General features: G+C 44.5%; 2 protein-coding genes across 3 annotated transcripts; both read left to right on the forward strand.

The window, feature by feature from the left end:
- Window positions 1–692: 692 nt before the first annotated feature.
- Window positions 693–4,749, forward strand: wnt10b (wingless-type MMTV integration site family, member 10b). Its single transcript, XM_036137751.1, has 4 exons — window positions 693–911; window positions 1,416–1,678; window positions 1,839–2,290; window positions 3,672–4,749. The coding sequence occupies exons 1-4, from the start codon at window positions 838–840 to the stop codon at window positions 4,179–4,181; spliced, it is 1,299 nt and encodes a 432-aa protein (XP_035993644.1). The 5' UTR covers window positions 693–837; the 3' UTR covers window positions 4,182–4,749.
- Window positions 4,750–13,104: 8,355 nt separating this feature from the next.
- Window positions 13,105–19,920, forward strand: arf3a (ADP-ribosylation factor 3a). Of its 2 annotated transcripts, none has more exons than XM_012866594.3 (5): window positions 13,105–13,207; window positions 17,248–17,423; window positions 17,515–17,625; window positions 18,977–19,101; window positions 19,204–19,920. In XM_012866594.3, exons 2-5 carry the CDS (start codon window positions 17,276–17,278, stop codon window positions 19,363–19,365), a joined length of 546 nt encoding a protein of 181 aa, XP_012722048.1. In that variant the 5' UTR covers window positions 13,105–13,207; window positions 17,248–17,275; the 3' UTR covers window positions 19,366–19,920. The 2 variants fall into 2 exon arrangements, with proteins under 2 accessions (XP_012722048.1, XP_021174179.1); XM_021318504.2 differs by having other exon boundaries at window positions 13,133–13,207; window positions 17,259–17,423.
- Window positions 19,921–20,257: the final 337 nt, after the last annotated feature.

Genomic DNA, 20,257 nt, shown 5'->3' on the forward strand with positions numbered 1-20,257 from the left:
AATTAAGCTTCTTATATGCGACACAAATGGACAGGAGTCAGATCTGTCGACTAAAATAAGGGCTTGTGCGTTTATACTATGAGCAGAGGACACAGTGAACTTGTTTAAAGCACAGCAAGGACGAGTAGCCGCGCTGATAGCGGTGGGGTGGTGGCGGCGGCGGCGGGGGGCGGGGGTCGCATGACTAAAATCAGTATTGTTGGAGGGTCTCTGAGCTGAGCCGCTTGCCTGCTGCTGCTTCCCTGTCGTACAGTGGAAGGACCAGCAGCTCTCCCCTCCCCCGTTCATTTTTGACAAAAAAAAAAACAACAACTCACCCTTTTATGACTGAAATCTTCACATTTTCATGTCTTTGTTCACAATTCTTTGAAAATGTGAGGCCTGTTCTGCCATTTGCACATACAAAATTAGAGACTTTCAGTTTAAATCTAGTTGCTGCAAAAAGAAAAAAAAAAAGAAAACGTGATTCTGCGCAGCTTATTGGGACCCCTATGCTTGGAGAGCGCCCGTGCGTAAAAGTTTGGAGACACCGCGTTTACGCCCCCAGGAATGACCGCCATCTCCAACAATATAATAATCATATTGGCTAATATTTTGCAAACAGCCGGCTGTGGAGGCATCCACTCCCCTCCCCTCACCCCCTTTCTCTCCCCCCTCCTTCAGTTTACTCTCGCCCCCGAGCTCGTCTCTTCTCCGTCTTCACCACTCGCTCGTTTGGCGCTGCATCGATAATACTCCACGCATTTTCCTTTTTTTTGTTGTTGTAGTATTCTTATTTGATTACTTGGGGCTTGTTATCAGAGTTTTAATGTCCCGTCGCGACAGACGCTTAACAAAATGGAGCTATCAGACAAACTCCGTTGGAATCAATTCCTGATTTTGGCAACAGCACTAATGTCACCTGCGCTAACGTAAGTGCACTTGAGAGCGCCTGGGGAGATGGATTTGTTCTGCGAGGAATTTTAAGGAAAGGTGGTAGTTTTGAGTTTGTTATACGAATGAAATCGTGGGTATTTATTTAGAAGGTTGGATTAATCTGTCCTGGATTTTTGCAGGTTGATATTAGAATATCATAATTCCTTGTTTGGTAATTTATAAAAAAAATCTGAATTATGCAATTATGAGTCTCCTCGGTCCGTGATGTGGTCTGATCTGTTTTGAATTATTCGTAGCTGGCTTGTTTTTATCTACAATTAAGTTTCTGCTGCAACCAACTTTCAGCAACTAACACCAGAGCGCATAAAACTGTTGTGTTCCCTACAGAGTTTATGCAATACATCCCTGGAAAGTGTTTCACTTTGTAGAAAAAGCTCGATGAAATCTTTGCTGTTTTTATTTAACTTTCCAAGCGTTCAGCTCAGTCTCCTGCTGTCAGCGCTGATGACAAATCCCACCGACCTCTCTCCTCTCTGCAGGGTGCTGTGTAATGACATCCTCAGCCTGAAGGTGGCAGGAGATCCAGTTCTAACCCCACATTCCGTGTGCCTGCGGCTGGTAGGCCTCAGCAAACGTCAGTTGCGGATGTGTATGCGCAGTCCCGACGTTACAGCATCCGCCCTGCAGGGCATCCAGGTGGCCATCCACGAGTGCCAGCACCAGCTGCGCGACCAGCGCTGGAACTGCTCTTCCCTTGAAAGCTTCGGGAAGCTGCCCCACCACAGCACCATCCTCAGTAGGGGTGAGAGGTTTAGGGAAGCCTGTAAAATAGTCAATAGGTTAGACGGGGTTTTGGGTTGCTTTGATACAGGTGAAGGATACTTTTAGAAATGTTTATCATTTACATCTCTCTGTGTGTGTGTGTGTGTGTGTGTGTGTGTGTGTTCTCATCGGGCCCCCAGGTTTTCGCGAGAGCGCCTTCTCCCTGGCCCTGCTGGCAGCGGGTGTGGCTCACTCTGTGGCCTCGGCCTGCAGCATGGGCAAGCTGCGGGGGTGCAGCTGTGAGGCCAAGCGTCGCCAGGACGATGACAAGATCCGGCTGAAGCTCACACAGCTGCAGCTGCAGACTCTGCAGAAGGGCGGAGTAGGCATCGGCATGACCAAATCATTACCCTCTGATCTAAATGGGCACCCGGGGAACCTACCACCCGACCTACACTCTGCCCACACGTCTGCCCTGCTCAAGCCTTTATCAGATGACCTAAGCTCCATGCAGGACACCTGGACGTGGGGGGGCTGCAGTCACGACTTGCGGTTCGGGGATCGCTTTTCAAGAGACTGGCTCGACTCTCGGGGTTCTCCGAGGGACATCTACGCTCGCATGAGGATACATAACAACCGCGTAGGGCGGCAGGTGAGTCATGTGCTCATTCATCTCGTGTTCACATTTAGCCCCGTTGCCGTCCTACACTTCAGTTTTAGGATTTTATGTGACAGACTAACACAGAGTAGAGTATAAATCTGGAACAGAAGGACAGGTAGCTACCATTTTTCAGAACGTTTTTTCAAATAGGAATCAGAATATTGTTTTATTTGGCACCTTTACTCTGAATAATCAATTAACCAATTAGTAAACGTGGCAACCTCAGTCTAAATACAGCTGTTGTCTTAAGGCCTCAGAGGTCTCTAGAGAACATTAGTGCATCATGAAGACAAAGGCACATTGCAGACCGGTCAGGGATAAAGCTGTGCAGAAGTTTAAAGCAGGGCTGGTAATATACTAATTATCATATCTCAAGATTTGGGCATCTCAAAGATCACTGTTAGATCAATTATCCAAAAATATATGGACTATGGCACAGGCAGGAAGGAAGCGCAGTAATAAGAGGAGCAGCCAAGTAGGAGCAGCCAAGTAGGTTGTGGTAACTTTGGAGGAGCAGCAGAGATCCAAAGCTCAGGTGGGGGGAATCTATCTGCAGGGCAGCTGTTAATAATGTGTCCCCAAATCTGGAAGTTGTGGAAAACTGGAAAGAAGAAACTCATTTTTGAAAAATGCCCATGCAAAGCCTTGATAAACGTTTGCCACATAGAGTAATACACCGCAAACATGTGGAAGAAGGTGCTCTGGTCAGATGAGGAGAGAAAATGTTTGGGTCTCCATGTGGGCAAAACCTAACACCTCCACATCATCCTGTAAAAACCACGATGAAGCACAGTTGTGACAGTATCATGCTGCGGGGATGCTTTCGTTCAAAAGTGACAGCGAAGCCGGTCAGAGTTGATGGGAAAATGGATGGAGCTCAATACACGATGACCATGGAGGAACTCCTACTAGAGGCCGCAATAGACTTGAGACTGGAGCAGAGGTTCATCGTCCCAGCGGATAGTGACCCTAAACATACAGCCTGAGCTTCAATTCGAATGGTCCAGACCTAAATCCATCAGAGAATTTGACTTGAAAATTCATGTTCATCGACTAACAAGGGTAGAAATTAAAGTCTTTGCAAATCTGGCGGGGACAAACCCCCCAAAAAAACCTTTGAGCTGTAAGGGTTAGGGTGACATGAAAGGTGGCTGCGCGTATTGTTGACTTAAGGGTCTGCCACACATGCAGGCCACACTTTTCACATTTTTGTCTGCAAAATCATTTCTTCTTCTGGATAATTGCGCAACACATTTTCCAATAAAGCATATTGACTGTGTGAATCTTTAAGCGGTGGCAACATTTCTGACGAGGCACTGTATGATTGACGGTACCTGCTTGGTGAAAAATATTGCGTCTTTCTTTTACCCAGATAGTGACCGACAACATGACAAGGAAGTGCAAGTGTCACGGCACATCAGGGAGCTGCCAGTTCAAGACCTGCTGGTACGTTTCTCCAGAGTTCCGAGTCGTTGGATCTCTCCTCAAGCAGAAGTTCTTGTCAGCCATCTTCGTCAACTCCCAGAACAAAAACAATGGCGTTTTTAACCCTCGAACAGAGAACGGCGCCCGCCGGAGCGCCGGGGGGTTCGGCGGCGGCGGTGGCGGGCGCCGGCGAAGCATGTCCAGGGAGCTGGTGTATTTCGAGAAGTCGCCGGATTTCTGCGAGCGTGACGCCTCCGTAGATTCGCCGGGAACGCAGGGACGCATCTGCAACAAGACTAGCTACAGCACGGACAGCTGCAGCTCGCTGTGCTGCGGCCGCGGCCACAACATCCTGAGGCAGACTCGCAGTGAGCGCTGCAATTGTCGATTTCACTGGTGCTGCTATGTGCTCTGCGAGGAGTGTCGCCTTACAGAGTGGGTCAACGTGTGCAAGTAGGCCCCCCGACGTTTGTTTTTGCTCTTTTGTTGCAACCGTTCCAGAGAATCGCTCCGTCCCCCTCATTTTGTGTTGTTGTTTTTTTTTTTTTTTTATTCCATCATCTGGGATCTATTTTCTCTGCGTAGCCGCTGTTATTCCCAAAATGCCAAGTCAGAGATTGAAGGGGTGACTCATGTCATTTATCCGGCCGCGGCCTGCTTAGACGCTACCCTCCCAGCCATGAAGAAAGGCCCGCACTCCCCTCGCTTCTAGCCCACAGAAAAGTGGAGAAACGGCAGAGGAGTGTTAATGTTTCATCCTCTGCCCTTCTCGTTCCTCTTGTTGTACAGTAGCCGTGTATTTTATTGTGCAAGTGTATATTTGTGAATGTAAGTTTTACGAATATGTTGTCTCAGAGTGTCTCATGTTGGTTTAAGTGAACGACAGGAAGGGAACTGCCAGCCTCATCTGGAAGATGTATCCGAGGTTTCGCTATCTTAACTTCTACATCCAGCTATCTGTTAAAGATTTGCTAAAAATGGATGCTTTGCTCCCGCATCTCACACACAGCAATAATCATTTCGGTTCAGTTAGTTTACTTGATTAAAAGAAATAACCGATTTCAATCTAATGTAGCGTAATGATGCTACGTTATATTATATTAAAGTTCAAAAATTAGTTTTATTATCTTAAAAGCAGGGATAAGGGAAAAACTCTCGGCCTCTCCATTCAGGGATTGCCATTTCATTAAAAAAAAAGGCACAAGAAGACATCTTTACATTTCTAAGGGTTGAAATTCTATTGAGAATCAACCTGAAATGAACATTTGAATTACAAGAATCAAGCACTTATATATACTATAATAAAGATTCATTCCTAATGTTAATCCTAAAGAGATGTATTGGTGATTAATTAGACTCTACAAACTCTGTCAAGTCTCTCAAGAGCCTGATGAAAAGGTGGTTTTACAGCCTCATTTTGACACCACTCACCGCTTTAGCGGGGAAGATTAAAAGTCCTGAAAGCACCTAGACCTGTAAGCTTTCAGCGCCGTTGCCATCACTGAGAGAGAAAAAAAAAAAAAAGAACGGAGCGCATTACTTTGTTCTGAAATTGGGTTGTCGTCTCACTCGTGGAACTGACTGGAGTTTTGCTTACGCGGTTCCCACAGACCCATTCCTCAGCTGGGCTGATGGGGAAATCACGACACAAACAGCTGCGGTTTTGGCCTGGAGATTGCTCTGAAACTGCCAGGCTGTCAGTTCTGCCCCAGGATGTCTTGGTGGTTGCTCCACTTTGGATTCGGAAGCATGTCGGATACAAGAGGAAACGCTCTTAAAGGGAAACTATTAAGTGGCGCTGAGCTGGCACCCAGGGTGGATGGAAATTAGAATCTTGGGCAGTTTCACACAGAAATACTGCTAAAATGTCCCATAGCTTGCAGGGCAGTACAAAGTATTTGGCACATCTGAGGGTCCAGAGTGATCGATCCTCTCTGACTCGGTCAGGTGAGGCTTCTGGGTGGGTTGTTAGATTCTGTTCGTGTCCAAACATTTAGCTCAGACTTCTGGGGGAGGAGACGTTACAAGGGACAGATGGACCAATCAGGTGTGAGCTTGGGCTAACGTCACACCTACAGTACGTTAAAAAGTGGAGTATTACTATTTTTCCAAAACATCTTCCGGAGAGACCCCTGTACATGACAAAAACTGTAAGCAAGCTGTCACTTCAGAGTGATAGCTTGTTAGTTAGGTTGTTTTTTCATTCACTATTCTTCTAAAACATGTCATCATTTCATTAAATAAAAAGAGGTTCATATTTAATGCTTAATCAAATAATTTTAACTAATGTACCTTGCACCCATGGTCTGAGAAGGCTTCTGAAGGTGAAAGGTAAAATCGTTGGTATTTTTGTGCAGTACTACATAGGTCCAAATTCATTCAAATTAAAATCAACGAAATTAGGTATTTCATATTTATGTGAGTTATTGCTTTGGGACCTCTCCAGAAACAAGACAAGAAGGTGTAATGTCTTTTATTTTTTTAAGAAGTCAATGAAAGGTTGATGGGAAACCTGCTGCTTTGCCTCTTGACAGGTTCTTTGTTTTTTCTTGTATACTGACATTAAATGTTTCAAGTTATCATGCAAATGTTATTATCAGGCAAAAATAACAAAAAAGTAAACACAAAAAGGCATTTTCAACAATTAATTCATTCTTTAAGGGGGAAAAAAAATATTCCAACCAACCTGGAGCTGTGTGAAAAAGCGATTGCCCTCTAAATCTAATGACTGGTTGCATCATTCTTGGCAACGCAAGCTTTCACCAAGCTTTTGTGTCAACTGATTTTTTTACATCATGGGTCTTTGAACCTCTCTCCTTTGCAGAAACATTTCGATTTTTCAAGCAGGAACAACCTCTTCAAATACACAACATAGAAACTCAATCAGATTTAAATCGTCAGTGTTGGTTTGTGGAGGGTGGCACTAATCGTCACCGTGTTTGACTGTTATTAAGATGTTCTTTTCGGGAAATGTTACTTTTATGCAAGCTCTGAGGGGACACAACTCCTTTGAAAGGTTCCAACACTGTCTTGGTATCATCTAAAAGTTTTTTTGTTTTTTGCCATATGTATTTTTTTTTTTTTTTACCATATGTCAGACGGGAGTTTGTGTAAACAATGGTTGTCACCTTGGAACTCACCCATTCATGACAATTGTTGCCCTGCCTCTTTCTTATTGTTGAACCATGAGCTCTGACCTTAGCTGATGCAAGTGGGGCCTGCGGTGATTTAGATGTGGTTGGAGGTTCTTTTGTGACCTCCTGGATGAGTCATCAACACGTGTTTTGAGTAATTCTGGTAGGTCGGCCTCTCCCGGGAATGTCTGCCGCTCTTCCATGTTTTACCCATTTGTGGATAATGGCTGCCACTGTGCTTCGCTGGGGGGGCAAAGCCTTAAAAAAGGAATTTGTAGCCCTTTCCAGACTGGTCGATTTCAATGCTTCTTGCCTGTGCTTGAATGTCTTTAGAATAGATCGTGATGTGTTGCTTTTTGAGGTCTTTCAGCCTGCTTCGTGTTGTCAGACAGGTTCTGTTTGAGCGATTCCTTGATTCTACGGGTCTGCTAGCGAAACTGAGCTTTTGCATCAAATGTGGCGAGTCAGAGTAAATTCATGAATCAACAATGGGGGCAACACCTTTTTCACTTCGAGCCATGTTGGTTGCGATGTCTTTCTTCCCTATTAAATGAAATTGTCATTTGAAAAGCTATCATTGAGCTATCTTTGTCTGATATTCCTTTTTTGATGAGCTGTTAAGAAAGACATTTTCACAATACCGTTTAAATGCCTGTATGCCTGTAAAGACAATATAGAACAGTTCATGCATCAATTTAAAAAAAAGGAAATTAAACCTCTTTCACTGCACATCTTACAATTGCATTGTTAATTATCTATTAGTAACAATAGTAATTATAACATGTAAAATGTTCCTGCTGATCATATATTGCCATGTCATTGTTTCTGATTAATATGACACAAACGTGCCTCCATCTGGTACGACTATAATGTGTTACGATGTGTGTGTCTGCCTTCTTTTCTATTATACTACGATCCTGGTTTCTCTGTTTCACTTGTTTAAGGGCTCTTTAAATTCTTCCCACATGTAGCACATGTCAGAGTGAGAGATGGGCCTACATTAGTCCTGAAATGATGCTCAGGGTTGTGTGTGTGTTGGTCTGAGCGCGTGCATGTCTGCATTTAATACTGTGTAAATGTGGGGATAAGCTTGATGCACTGCAGATTTGGGAGGTGAGAGGCTTTTTTTTTTTTTTATGGCCACTGCATGCTGAGAGAAGGACATTTTATGGCCGCAGGATATTGTTTCCTTAAAAGTATGACTTTTATTACTGGAGAGCCTCATCTAGAGAGAGAGAGAGAGAGAGTAGAGAGTTGGTGGTGATTATACCAGTCTTTGCTGTGCGAGGATCTGAGGGGATCATCTGTCCAGAGTTCATAGCCAAGGATGTGACTTGTTGAACCGCGCACTAACCCGGGACCCTCCACGGCTGTTACCGGGGGCACAGACGAGAAAAGATACAAACGCGTGCACAGAAATGGAGGCGCGTGCGTGTTGAAACAACTGACGCGAAGGCACAATCAAAACCATGCGCACATGAGCTGTAGATTTAGCGAAATGCTAATGTCGCCATGGGACTTGATTTATGACGACTGCATTCCTGGATATCTTAGATAATCCAAACTGTCTTTGTGCTCGGCCTGCTGGGAAAAGACTTTCTGCCACATAGGATTTAATACCAATTAACTTTTGTTTGTAGGGACTTTGGTAAATATCCCCCCCGACTCCAGAGGAATGACAGCGCCAGTGGCTCAGTTGACTGTACTCGTCTTATTTTTTTTTTTGTTTTTTTGGAGGGGGACGGGGAGGTTATTCGGTGAAGGTATAAGCAGGAGACTGCAAGTTGCTTGGAATGATAAAGGCTTGGATTTCTGGTTTGCATTTCTTCATTCCTTTATCATTTCACCCTGGAGCTGCAGCATAAGGGAATTTCCTGTCACTGTTTCTCCCATGTGTGAGACAGAGGTTGGGTGGACTTTTTCCCCTCTTCCCCATTCTCCCCCTCGTCGTTGCACAGACACGTGCATAGCAACACATAGACTGCACCCCCCCCCCCCCCCCCTCACCCCTCCCCTGAGTAATGACATCCAGATTGTTCTGAAATTAAAGAGAGACAGGCACAGAAAGGAAGTCAGGAGAGATAAAAGTTACCCGCCTTGACTGACACCATGATTATATGTATAAAGTACGCCGATTTAGAGTGTTTAGCTGGATAGAAAGATGTGTGTGTGTGTGTGTGTGTGGGGGGGGGGGGGGGGGGGTAGGTCTTCTTGCCCTTTATGCAGCGGTGATGCAGCAGCAGTGGACAAACAGAGTAACGGAGAGACGGGGTGAATGAACTGTACTGTGTATAAAAATGTACCTCAAAACATCTGCTGCTCAACTCCCCTTGCATTTTTTTTTGATGTGGGACAGGCAGAAAAAAGGAGAGCGGGAGAGAAAACACAAGGAGCCAGCTACCCAGAACATCAAAGCCCCTGCCCTCAACGTGCAGGCCCTCATTAGTTCAGCTAGCAGAACCAGCGACTCTTGTGATTGTATTTGCTGGGTTTGCACGCTGGCAGACACTTCAGAGGAAAGGCTTCTTTAAGTCATAACTCCCCACCCTTTACCTCTCCCGCCACCACCCGGAGCCCGCCGTAACCCCCCCGTAACCCTCGCCGAGCTCCAAACCCGGGCCTGCCCCCCCCCACCAGCCACTCCACCCCGTAATCTGGTGTGCAGCTGCAAACATCTGCTCCCCTTTTTATTCCCCTGCCTTCGCAGCTGAATTGATAAACACATCTTTTTTGCCGGACCGCTGACTGACACGCAACACAGCGGAAAAGAGCGAGGCAAACCTCGGATTCACCCGTGGCCGCCAAAGCCGGTTTCAGGTTGTGTCATTTAATCCCACTGCTTTAGTTTAATAATAAACAAGCGTCCAGCGCATAATAAGACACCAAAACAACGAGCGCTCTAAACTGAAACCAACACAAGTTTTAATTGAGTAGGTTCTGTTGCCTCTTGTGTCACTTTATTATCTGTGACACATGAGTGGCTTCTGCCAGGAAGTACCACTTGGCATCCTGTTACAGTCGGCCAATGACTAATTCATTAAGATGATTCCTGCGTTAATTATTTAAGCCTGCTTGCCAGCAGACCTTCTGTTACTTTACATCCGTAGTTTGGGCTCCTGTAATGAGAACAGAAATGCGTATATTCACAGAGAGGATGGTTTGTCAAACCAGATTTGGACAGAGCATTTTGGAGCTATACGTATTTATTTTATTGGTAAGACAGGTTTTTCAGAGCAATCTTTATCTCATTATGACACATTTTTCCACGTTGCGTTTAAAGTTGAATTCATCTTTGAAATAAAACAATAATACGTGGAAAATCCATCAATCCATTCATCCTTGTAAGCATGACCACTTACGTTTCATATGTGGACTAAAATGGACTGAGACCTCTGGAAATTTTGCTTTGAAAAAGTTTGACATGTTGATCTCAAAATTTAAAGGAACCCTGATCTTCAAACTCTGATAGGTTTCAGGTATGTTTAATCCAGAGGTCTTCAACCCTGGTCTTCAGGACCCACTGGCCTGCATGTTTTAGGCGTTTCCTTACCTCCACACACCTGACTTAGCTATGACGAGTGATTAACTGGCCTCTGCAGCCCTTTATTGTTGCTGAGGAGATCCTGCAATCATTTGATTCAGGTGTGCTGGAGCAGAGACACGTGTAAAACCTGCAGGACATTGGGTCCTGAGGACCAGGGATGAAGACTTCTGGTTTAATCACTTCCTTATAAGTCAGAGCCAAATTACCTTTAATTCGTCAACTGGGACACATGAAGACACATTAAACACTTCTTGTTAAACCCTGAAGGTTAAAATATTTTTAACATGTAGTATCTACATAGACAGGACACAAATAGCCAATTAAAGAAACACCATCACAGATAACTTGCAATAAATAACAACATCCTATCATGTTAATTTATTTCAGTGAATTTGATGATTAAGGCTAACAGCTAATGAAAAGTATGTACAGTTTTTCAATAGATGAGAATGTTACATAAGACCAGTAAAACAATAATAATAATAATAAAGCAACTTTGTGCTATGGCCCTGTTTTGGCCTAAACAACCATAAGAAAGACTGCTGACTCAGCACAAGGTCCACCTTCACTAGGCGATACTCACACAGTATACCCAAGCAAATTAATGGAAAGTCAAGTAGGAAAAAAGTGTGATAGAAAAAGGTGCCAATGTAACATGGATAACTACCGTCCTGGGAGGACTGCAAACAAACCACGTTTGAGTTTATCCTAGAAGCTTTATTTATATAGCACTTTAAACAATAACAGAACTAAAGTGCTGCATACAGAATAGATGAAATAGCAATCACATAATACAATGATAAACCAATAATAAATCCTCCACCCATCCATATCTGCACTTCTTGACACCTGCATGTCCAAGATATGTGCTGAAATACTTATACATTATTTTGCTTAAAAGTCCATAAACTAGACACTTATGTCAGAAACATTTTACCGGGGCTAAGGAGAAACAGATACATGTAAATTGTGTAAATCTCACTTGGAAATAAAGTTCTCAGAGTCTAGAGAAAGAGCAGAGAGGCACAATTTAATCCGCAATGCTTGAGGTCCAGTGTGAAGTTTTCCGCAATCAGTAACGATATGGAGAACCGTGTCATCTGCTGGTGTTGGTCCAATGTGCTTCTTCGAGTCTAAAGGCAGCACAGCCATCCACCAGGAGACTTCATTGATCCCTCTGCTGACAAACTTAACGGACAGGAGAATTTTCAAAGAGGACATGACATCTGCCCAAATGATCAACGGTAACAGTATCTTGCTAGATGACCATATTGCTTGATTGGCCAACAAATTGTCCGTCTGTAAAAAAACAAAAACAAAAAAAAAAACAAAGAAAAACACAAAGACAAGCTACATTGACGCTGCACCTCATGCAAAATGAGCCTATAGACCAACTAATGGGTGCATTTTCTCACCCACCAGTGCATCTATAGAAAAAATGCACTGGTGGGAGAAAAAGGTTTAGTAGAGCTGAGTTTTAACTGTGCACGAAAATGTCGCAGCCCTTTTTTTTTCACTGATGATTTGTCTAACTTTGATGATTTTACCTGTAGCACTCTGAGGTTTGTCTTAAATGTAAGGTGCATTACAAATACAATTTATTATTATTATTATAATAATTATTATTATTATTAATATTATCATTGCATAGGCTAACATTTCAGTAGGGGTGTGCAAAAAAATCGTCATGATGATGCATCGCAATTCAAATTTTCGCGATCTACTGCATCGATTCTTGACGCCAAGTATCGATTATTAATTTTAAGAAATGAATAAATAAAATTGCATGAATTGTTGGCGAACATCAGCCAAAAACAAGTGGAATACAACTTCATTGGTTTAAAGGACCACTGAGGCATGTAAACAACACTGATTATCCTTATTTTGTTATTTTAAGTTTTATAAATCCTAAGCACTTTTTGTCAGTGTGTCCACTCTAGTAATAGTAATATTTGTGTCCAGTAACAGTAATATTTGTTTTCATGGCAATACCTCCAAAAGTCGTTTCAATAAATACAGCTATGTATGAATTCAGTTTCTTTCAGTTATGTAACAATTGAAGACACTATCCAGATCATACACAGCCAGTCAGCCACTGGTAATGGCTGTATTTTTTTCTAACAGTGTTCAGTGAAAATATTGCATTGCATCGCGATACATCGCAATAACTCCGGTATCGTGATGCATCGTCATAGAATCGGATCGTGGCATGTGAATCGTGATTCAATCGAATCGTGACTTCTTTGGCAATACCCACCCCTACATTTCAGTATTAAATTATTGTATTAAAACGTTGTTTATGAGTCTAATATTTACATTAATAAATGCTTGGAATACGTCACCATGTCTGTAAAAAAAAGAAAAAAGAAACAGGGAAAAAAAGGACCTATACACATGTTTCACTCTTTGAATGGGGTTCTGCTTTAGTGACATGGTTCTGTGCCGCATAATTCAATGGTGAACTTGATCAATCCACTAAGGGTTAACCTTGTAATATTGATTAAGGTGATGTGTTTAAGTAAAGTAAGCCTTTAAGTGGATTTCTTCCGGCTTTATTGGTATTCATCCAGTTGTTTCGTACCGAGTTCCCGTGTGGAGGGCAGCTGCCCGCTTCCCTGTAGTCCACCTGCCGTTTTTTTTCTTTCTTCTTCTTCAGAAAGTCATCGAAGATGACAAACGTGAGATGCGTTCCAAGCGTCCGATGTCTCGCGAGAACACCTCGCACCCGATCCTGAAGTCCTCGCGAGACTACCATCCGGTCCTTTGCCTGCTGAATCCAGCTGGTGTCCTGCCTGCCGCTGACGGGTGAGTGTGAATGAGATGGAAAAGGGGGAATTAGTCCAACGATGTGTTCAAGTGTTTGAAATGTGAACGATGATGCCGCGGTTGCAACGTCATTGAACGCATCTCGTCTCGTTAACGTTCGTCTTATCGACGACAACCGTCCGACTGGTGCGGTTCTTTTTTTTTTTTTTTTTTTTTGTCGTGACTGAACGCGGGGATTACAGCGCACAGACCGACGCGTATTTTTATTTATTTTTTTTCCTGCAATGATGCCAGAAAAATGCTGATATATGAAACACGCTCCGACCAAAGTGGCGCATCCGGACAGGAGACGCCTGCTCGGACTGCAGCATCCCCATCCCTGCGCCTCGCATTATGACAGATGTCTCAGCATCCCTCCGCTGCTGCGGCGGGCTGTGCGAGCAGCTCCTGCCGGTTCGTGCCGTAGAAAAAATGTCCGCGGTTGGCCTCCGGAAGGTTATACTCTTATAATGGAGAGACCGTGATGCGTGTTGAAAACCCCCGTTAACACCGAGTGGTCCCTGGAGGTGAAACGCGCTGGCAGAAGTTAACAGAGTTGGCCTGTTAAAGGGCCAGCAGCTTCTGGGGTCTGAGTCAAAAAGGTTTGGTTGCTTCAGCGTGTTATTCTTAGTCAGACAAATAGATCAAGGGTATGTGCTTATTAATATCTCTGCTATATTAATGGGTAAACAGCTATTTCATGCTGAAGTGAACTACAAATACACAGATCAGGCTTGACATAAATACCTCTGATGATGTTTTCATCATGGCACCTGTATCAGGCGGCAAGTGATGATTTCCTCTTTTAAAGTTGGTGAATAGTAACAGGGAAACTGATCCGATGTTAATATTTCACATAAATTGACAAGGGCCAATCAGGACTGAAGGACTCGTGTGAGTCTGCAGTGATTCGTGTCTGTTAGAAGTGGGGGAAGAGTCCTGCTGGGAAACCTTGGGTCCTGGCATTCGTGTGGATGTTACTTTGACACCTGCCACCTATCTAAGCATCGGTTCAGATCACGGGCAGCCTTCACAATGAGTTCTAGGTGTTCACCTGTCCATCCGGTTCCCCAGATGTGAGCCCACTCTTAACGTCTGTGGGTGTAGCAGGACGAGCAGTTGTGATACTTGGAAACCCCACTTTGCAGTTTGCAGCACTTTAACAGGACCTGCTGCCGACGTCTTGCTGACAGACACCCCAGCTCCCCTCCAGGGGTCTAGTAAAGCCCAGGCCTCGACGGGTCAGAGCTGTTTTTCTTACCCAAGAGTGATCAGATACCCTGTTCAGGTCATAATGTTATGCCGGATTGATTAGAGGTCTAAAACGTCTGTGAATGCACCATCATCACTGAAGTTCAGGATTTCTTTTGGCAGCACCTCACAGGCCATCTGGGTTTCATTGAAGGAAATCTTCCATCCATCCATTTTCTAACACGTCTATCCCTTCTGGGGTCTTTAGGGGTGCTGGTGCCTATCTCCAGCGTTCACTGGGCGAGAAGCGGAGTACACCCTGGACTGGTCGCCAGTCTGTCGCAGGGCAACACAGAGACAAACGAGACAAACATTCACACACACACTCACACCTATGGAGAATTTAGAGAGACCAATTAACCTAACAGTCATGTTTTTGGACTGTGGGAGGAAGCCGGAGTACCCGGAGAGAACCCACACATGCACAGGGAGAACATGCAAACACCATGCAGAAAGACCCAGGGCAAGGGTGGGACTCGAACCCACGACCTTCTTGCTGTATGGCGACAGCGCTACCCACTTTTAGAAGGCTGAATGCTGTTTTCCAGATTCAAAACAAATACAGTACGGATTTTAATCAGTTACTGAATCCAAATCAACTTAGAACTGCGACAAAGTGAAATTACAGAACTCTCCATTTAGTTGAACTGGAGCTACAAGCTCAAACTGCTGCTAATATTCACTCGGATTATAAAGTTTTGCACAAAAAGGGTCTTTTTAATCGCAATGAGATGAAATAATATTCCTTCTTCTCCAGAATATTCTTAAACGAAGCCAAAACGATGGCTTTGGCAGCGTATCGACTGTGTTTTCTGTCCAAAACTCACGAGCGCAGTCGTTTCTCCTTTAAGGTGCACGTTGGATTATTCGGCTTGCTTCGCTTCAGCTGCCAGCAGACGGCTGAACGGGTCGTTAACCTGCGGCACGTGAAAGCCGATACGCCTAACGGCAGAGACCCGGTGTGTGTGGATCCAATAGCTTTCCCGCCGTGTAGTGTGACAGTAGCCGTTCACAGCGGCAGAGTCGGGTCAGCTGACTGTCGCTGCGTTTGTTTTTAAGAAACTCCACCGTGGTGGTGATGATGATGCCGCTGATGTTTCAGGTCCTGAATGTGATTCTGGCTGCTTAAGAACGTTTCCATAACTGTAAAGTGGGATCATGGAAGGAGAGGGCCTCTTCTTCCTCTTTTTCTTTTTTAACTTCTTTTTTATTTAGATTTTTGCAACTTACATAGACATATTACATACAAGCCCACATTTAGCCTGCTGCTCTTCACTTACGATATACCTAAGGCAACTTTAAAAGTAAAGTAGGTTACACGATTGAACAGGAGTGACATACAAACATAGCTATGGGTGGTAAATTAATAGGCAACGCAAATGACGATAAATGAGTGGGGGGGAATACAAATACATAAAAAAAATAATGAGAATTTTACTGCATTAGTGAGGTCATGGCCGGTTTCCATCTGTTAACAAATCTGTCTTTTTTTTTTAAAGCTTCAGGCAATAAGTTATTTGTTCCATATGATAGATATCCCAAACCTTTTCAATCCACATATTGTACGATGGAGGGTTTGGGTGTCAACCATTTAACTGTGATACACTTAAGAGCCGCAATCAGCAATATTTTTAGAAGGCATTTTTGTCATTTCGTATTAATCCAAGCAGTTACCATTTCAGGATCTTTGTTAAAATCTTTCTGAAGTACTTTTCTAAGTGCCTCAAATAGCTCGTCCCACGTTTTTCTCAGTTCAGGGCGTGTCCAAAGTATACGAGTAAAGTTACCGATGCGTGACCCACCACTTCTCCAGCATTTGTCTGAGCGTGGGCCTCTTCTTTTTTAGAAAAAAATAAATAAAGGAAAGAACTTTAGGTTGCAAAGCTGCATCTCAATGAGGAGAAAGACTTCAGCAGCACCATATTTTAGACACATGAGACCAAGGCTACGTTCACACTGCAGCCTGAAGTGACCCAATTCCGATTTTTTTTGCCCATATGCGACCTGGATCTGATCTTTTTATGACAGTCTGAACAACACAGATCGGATTTTTTCAAATGCGACCCAGGCCGCTTGGATATGTGGTCCTGAATCCGATACGTATCTGATCTTTTCAAATGCTACCTGTGTCTGTACGGCCTGGTCGCATTTATCCGACCTGTACGTCACCGATACTCGACAAACGTCACTATTCTGCGTTCTGCTATGCAGAAGCGGGAAGAAAGACGACACTCATAGCGGACAACAATGAGAAGAGCAGTCAATGGAGGGAAAGCTCCAGTTAGAAAATAAATTAATGACCACAAAATGCACGCCAGCATTATAATCCTTGTTTACTTCCGCAAACACTGAGGACGCTTGCTACGTGTGACGTCATCGCGTCCTCGACGGCGCATGCAGGACACTTAGGTTGAACGCATTCAGTTCACACAGGAGATCACATACAAGTCGCATATATTTGGAAATGTGAACGGACACGCAAAAAAGTCTGATTTCACAAAAAAAATCGGAATTGAGCGTTAAGGCCTGCAGTTTGAACGTAGCCTAAGACGCAGATGTTTAGACCCAATGCGCGGCATACAGGCAGTAAAACCAAGCGTCATCAGTCTCAAACCCAGCATCAAATCTACAGTGGAGAGAAAGACATAATCCAGGTGGTGCGGTGGTGAAGTCAAAGCGTTAGACCTTAATGAGAACGGGAGCAGCGCGCGAACCCAGTAACCTGAGGCGTTTGACCGTGTTGGCACGTTCCGGTGCCCGCTTTGCCCGCTCAGTTACCTGTGTCACAGTTGTGTTGCAGCTGAGGTCAGAGTCATCATGGGGAACATCTTTGGGAACCTGCTGAAGAGCCTGATAGGCAAAAAGGAAATGAGGATCCTGATGGTGGGGCTGGACGCCGCCGGGAAGACAACCATCCTCTACAAGCTGAAGCTGGGGGAGATCGTCACCACCATCCCCACGATCGGTGTGTGAGGAACGAGCCGCCGGCGCGGGAGTTTAACCCCCCCACACACACACACACACGAGTTGATGATGTGACGTTTGTCCCTGTTCAGGTTTCAACGTGGAGACGGTGGAGTACAAGAACATCAGCTTCACCGTGTGGGACGTGGGTGGCCAGGACAAGATCCGTCCCCTGTGGAGACATTACTTCCAGAACACTCAAGGTGAGCGTAGGGGACCAACGCCTATTATCCCAATCAATCAATCAATCAATCAATCAATCAAATTTTATTGTCAATTACAATTACAGAAGCATTCACCGCCCTGGAACCTTCTTCAGTCTTCTCACATTTCAATAAACTTCAACATGCTTTTGTTTTTCTAGATTTTCTCTGATAGTGCAGAATGCTGGTTTGTATTCAGTCCTGGTTCAGGGGTTCTTAGACTTTTCGTGGCCAGGGACCCCTTAGCAGTGGTAACATTTTTCCAAGGATCTCTTTAGATTCTTCATGCTGATAATTTTTTAAACAGCCTTTTGTACTGTTGAATACATTAGTTATTATGAAAATTACATCCTCTCTCAATAAAGCCAAACTCTTGTCTGTTGTCATGCTTCCTAATTTAAACTGATATGGATTTTCCCTTACTTGATGAAGTGGACGGAGTTAAATATTTGTCCATTGTGTCACTTAGCTCAACCCCAACGCATCCTCAGCAGTGCCTCCTCTGGGGAACTCCGGGGGACCCCAGTTTCAGGGCCACTAGTTAGCAATCGAGCTCTGCTCAACTCATCCTCTGAGTATGGAAGGAGAGCGGTAGGTTTGCAATTGTGCAAACCTACCGTTCTCCTTCCAAGGCTGTCCACCTAAACCTATACAGCAGGTTGACCGCTGTCGAACAGAACCTATACAGAGGCACTTTTGAAGGTTGACCCAAGCCATAAGGGACACAGCGAACACATGGAAGAAGATGCTCGGAGGCTAACATTTTCAATTTGTGGTCTTCGTGCAAAAAAACTCGACGTGTGACCGAAAACTAACTCGTTAGCTAACAGGAAGATAGATGCCGCTTCATACGAGTTGAGACTGAGGCCGAGGCTCGCCTTCAAATGAATGATTTAGAGCAAAGCGTATGCAGGGATCAGAATATTCCAGTCAAACTCCAACAACAGGATCAGAACCTCTGGCAGGACCTGAAAGTCGACGTTCACAGACGCTCTCCTTCCAGTTTGACTGAGCTTGAGCATTCTTGCATAGAACTGATTAGAAAACAAATGCACGCCACACTTTGTAGCAATCTTTTTTTATATATTATATAAAATTCAGATAAAACGCATTCAAGCTTCACCACTTTGGAGCTAACGAGACAGCGGAGCGCTCGCCTAGAGCACTTGAGGCCATGTCTGACTAATGCTTCTGCTGATCCTCATGAGCTGTTTCAGATTATCATCATGCATTCTGGAACAAAACAAAAAAAACTGAAACAAAACTTGTTTTAACAACATGTATTTTATTTATTTTTATAATCTGATATTGCTGTGGTTGCTGTTTAGCCTTTAAACCCTCTGCGCTGCAGGCCTGATCTTCGTGGTGGACAGCAACGACCGTGAGCGAGTCAACGAGGCCCGCGAGGAGCTGATGAGGATGCTGGCCGAGGACGAGCTGCGGGACGCCGTGCTTCTCGTCTTCGCCAACAAACAGGTAACGTGCCCCTCTTTGGCCTCCTCTTCACGTATTCCCAGTGCCTTTTGGCGTCCACGCGCCCCCAGCTGAGGCTCTCTCCACCGCATGGGTTTTGCTCAGGACCTGCCCAACGCCATGAACGCGGCAGAGATCACGGACAAGCTGGGCCTGCACTCCTTGCGCCACCGCAACTGGTACATCCAGGCCACCTGCGCCACCAGCGGCGACGGCCTCTACGAGGGCCTGGACTGGCTGGCCAACCAGCTGAAGAACAAGAAGTGAGGGGGGGCGGGCGGGGGGGAAGGGCCGGGGCGACGGCTCCAGGTAGAGGGTTACAGTAGGCCTGTTGCTTTCACAAAACAGAGAGGAGACACGGGAAAAAGCTCCCAGGAGGGTGACTCAGATATTTTTTTATCTTTCCTTTTCCTGTATTTTTGATTGATTTGACTCGTTTGGATCTGTGGTGATTTTTTTTTTTTTTTATGATTTACAAACAAAATGGTGTCAAAGCTGATCTAATCCACGCTTTTTTTCCCGACCTGAATGCATAAATATTAGATTTCATATCGTTATATTACCACGAAGGTGTGCGAACTTTACAGTCAGCGATCCACATCGAGTATTTACCATTTGCAGAACACGACGGGTCGAACCGCCCGACCCTAGAACCCATCAGCTCGGCGTAAAAAAACGTGGCGGAGAATGTCGTTGATGTGTGGAGGTGCGAGGTCAGAGACGTCAGCTCACACTTTTACATGCGGCGTGTGCTCCACACAGGCTCAGACGACAGCTTTTACCGCCGTGGACTTTGTGCTCTTCAGATTTAATTTTTAGGCGAAAAAAAAACAAAAAACATGTTCAAGTTGCGTTCTTGTTGAACATGTTTCACTCGTTTTCTTTCAGGAAACAGGAACTCTGCCGACCCGCGTTCTCGTCCGCGTACGTTTTATTTGTCGACTGACGTTGTGCTCTGAGCTCGTCGTACGATTTCACTCCCTTTTATTGCTGTGTGCGTTTATTGTTCTGGCAGCTGTTTGAGAAAAAAATAAATAATTTAAATAAAGAAAACTAGAAAAAGCTGTTCCTGCGTAACAGCGAGTGAGAATGCTAATCTGCAGAATGATTTGAGGAGAAGGTGCAGAAGATCCCTGCAAAAGAGAAAAAGTAGCTGAAC

Source organism: Fundulus heteroclitus, chromosome 1 (genome assembly GCF_011125445.2).
Source record: "Fundulus heteroclitus isolate FHET01 chromosome 1, MU-UCD_Fhet_4.1, whole genome shotgun sequence".
In the NCBI taxonomy this organism is placed as follows: Eukaryota; Metazoa; Chordata; class Actinopteri; order Cyprinodontiformes; family Fundulidae; genus Fundulus; species Fundulus heteroclitus.

Excerpts from the sequence above, each read along its gene's own strand:
- wnt10b (XM_036137751.1), top strand. The coding sequence starts at position 838 with ATGGAGCTATCAGACAAACTCCGTTGGAATCAATTCCTGATTTTGGCA. Across the intron at positions 1,679-1,838 it reads CAGCACCATCCTCAGTAGGG|GTTTTCGCGAGAGCGCCTTC; the intron begins GTGAGAGGTTTA and ends TCGGGCCCCCAG. Across the intron at positions 2,291-3,671 it reads ACAACCGCGTAGGGCGGCAG|ATAGTGACCGACAACATGAC; the intron begins GTGAGTCATGTG and ends TCTTTTACCCAG.
- arf3a (XM_012866594.3), top strand. The coding sequence starts at position 17,276 with ATGGGGAACATCTTTGGGAACCTGCTGAAGAGCCTGATAGGCAAAAAG. Across the intron at positions 17,424-17,514 it reads CACCACCATCCCCACGATCG|GTTTCAACGTGGAGACGGTG; the intron begins GTGTGTGAGGAA and ends GTCCCTGTTCAG. Across the intron at positions 19,102-19,203 it reads TCGTCTTCGCCAACAAACAG|GACCTGCCCAACGCCATGAA; the intron begins GTAACGTGCCCC and ends GGTTTTGCTCAG.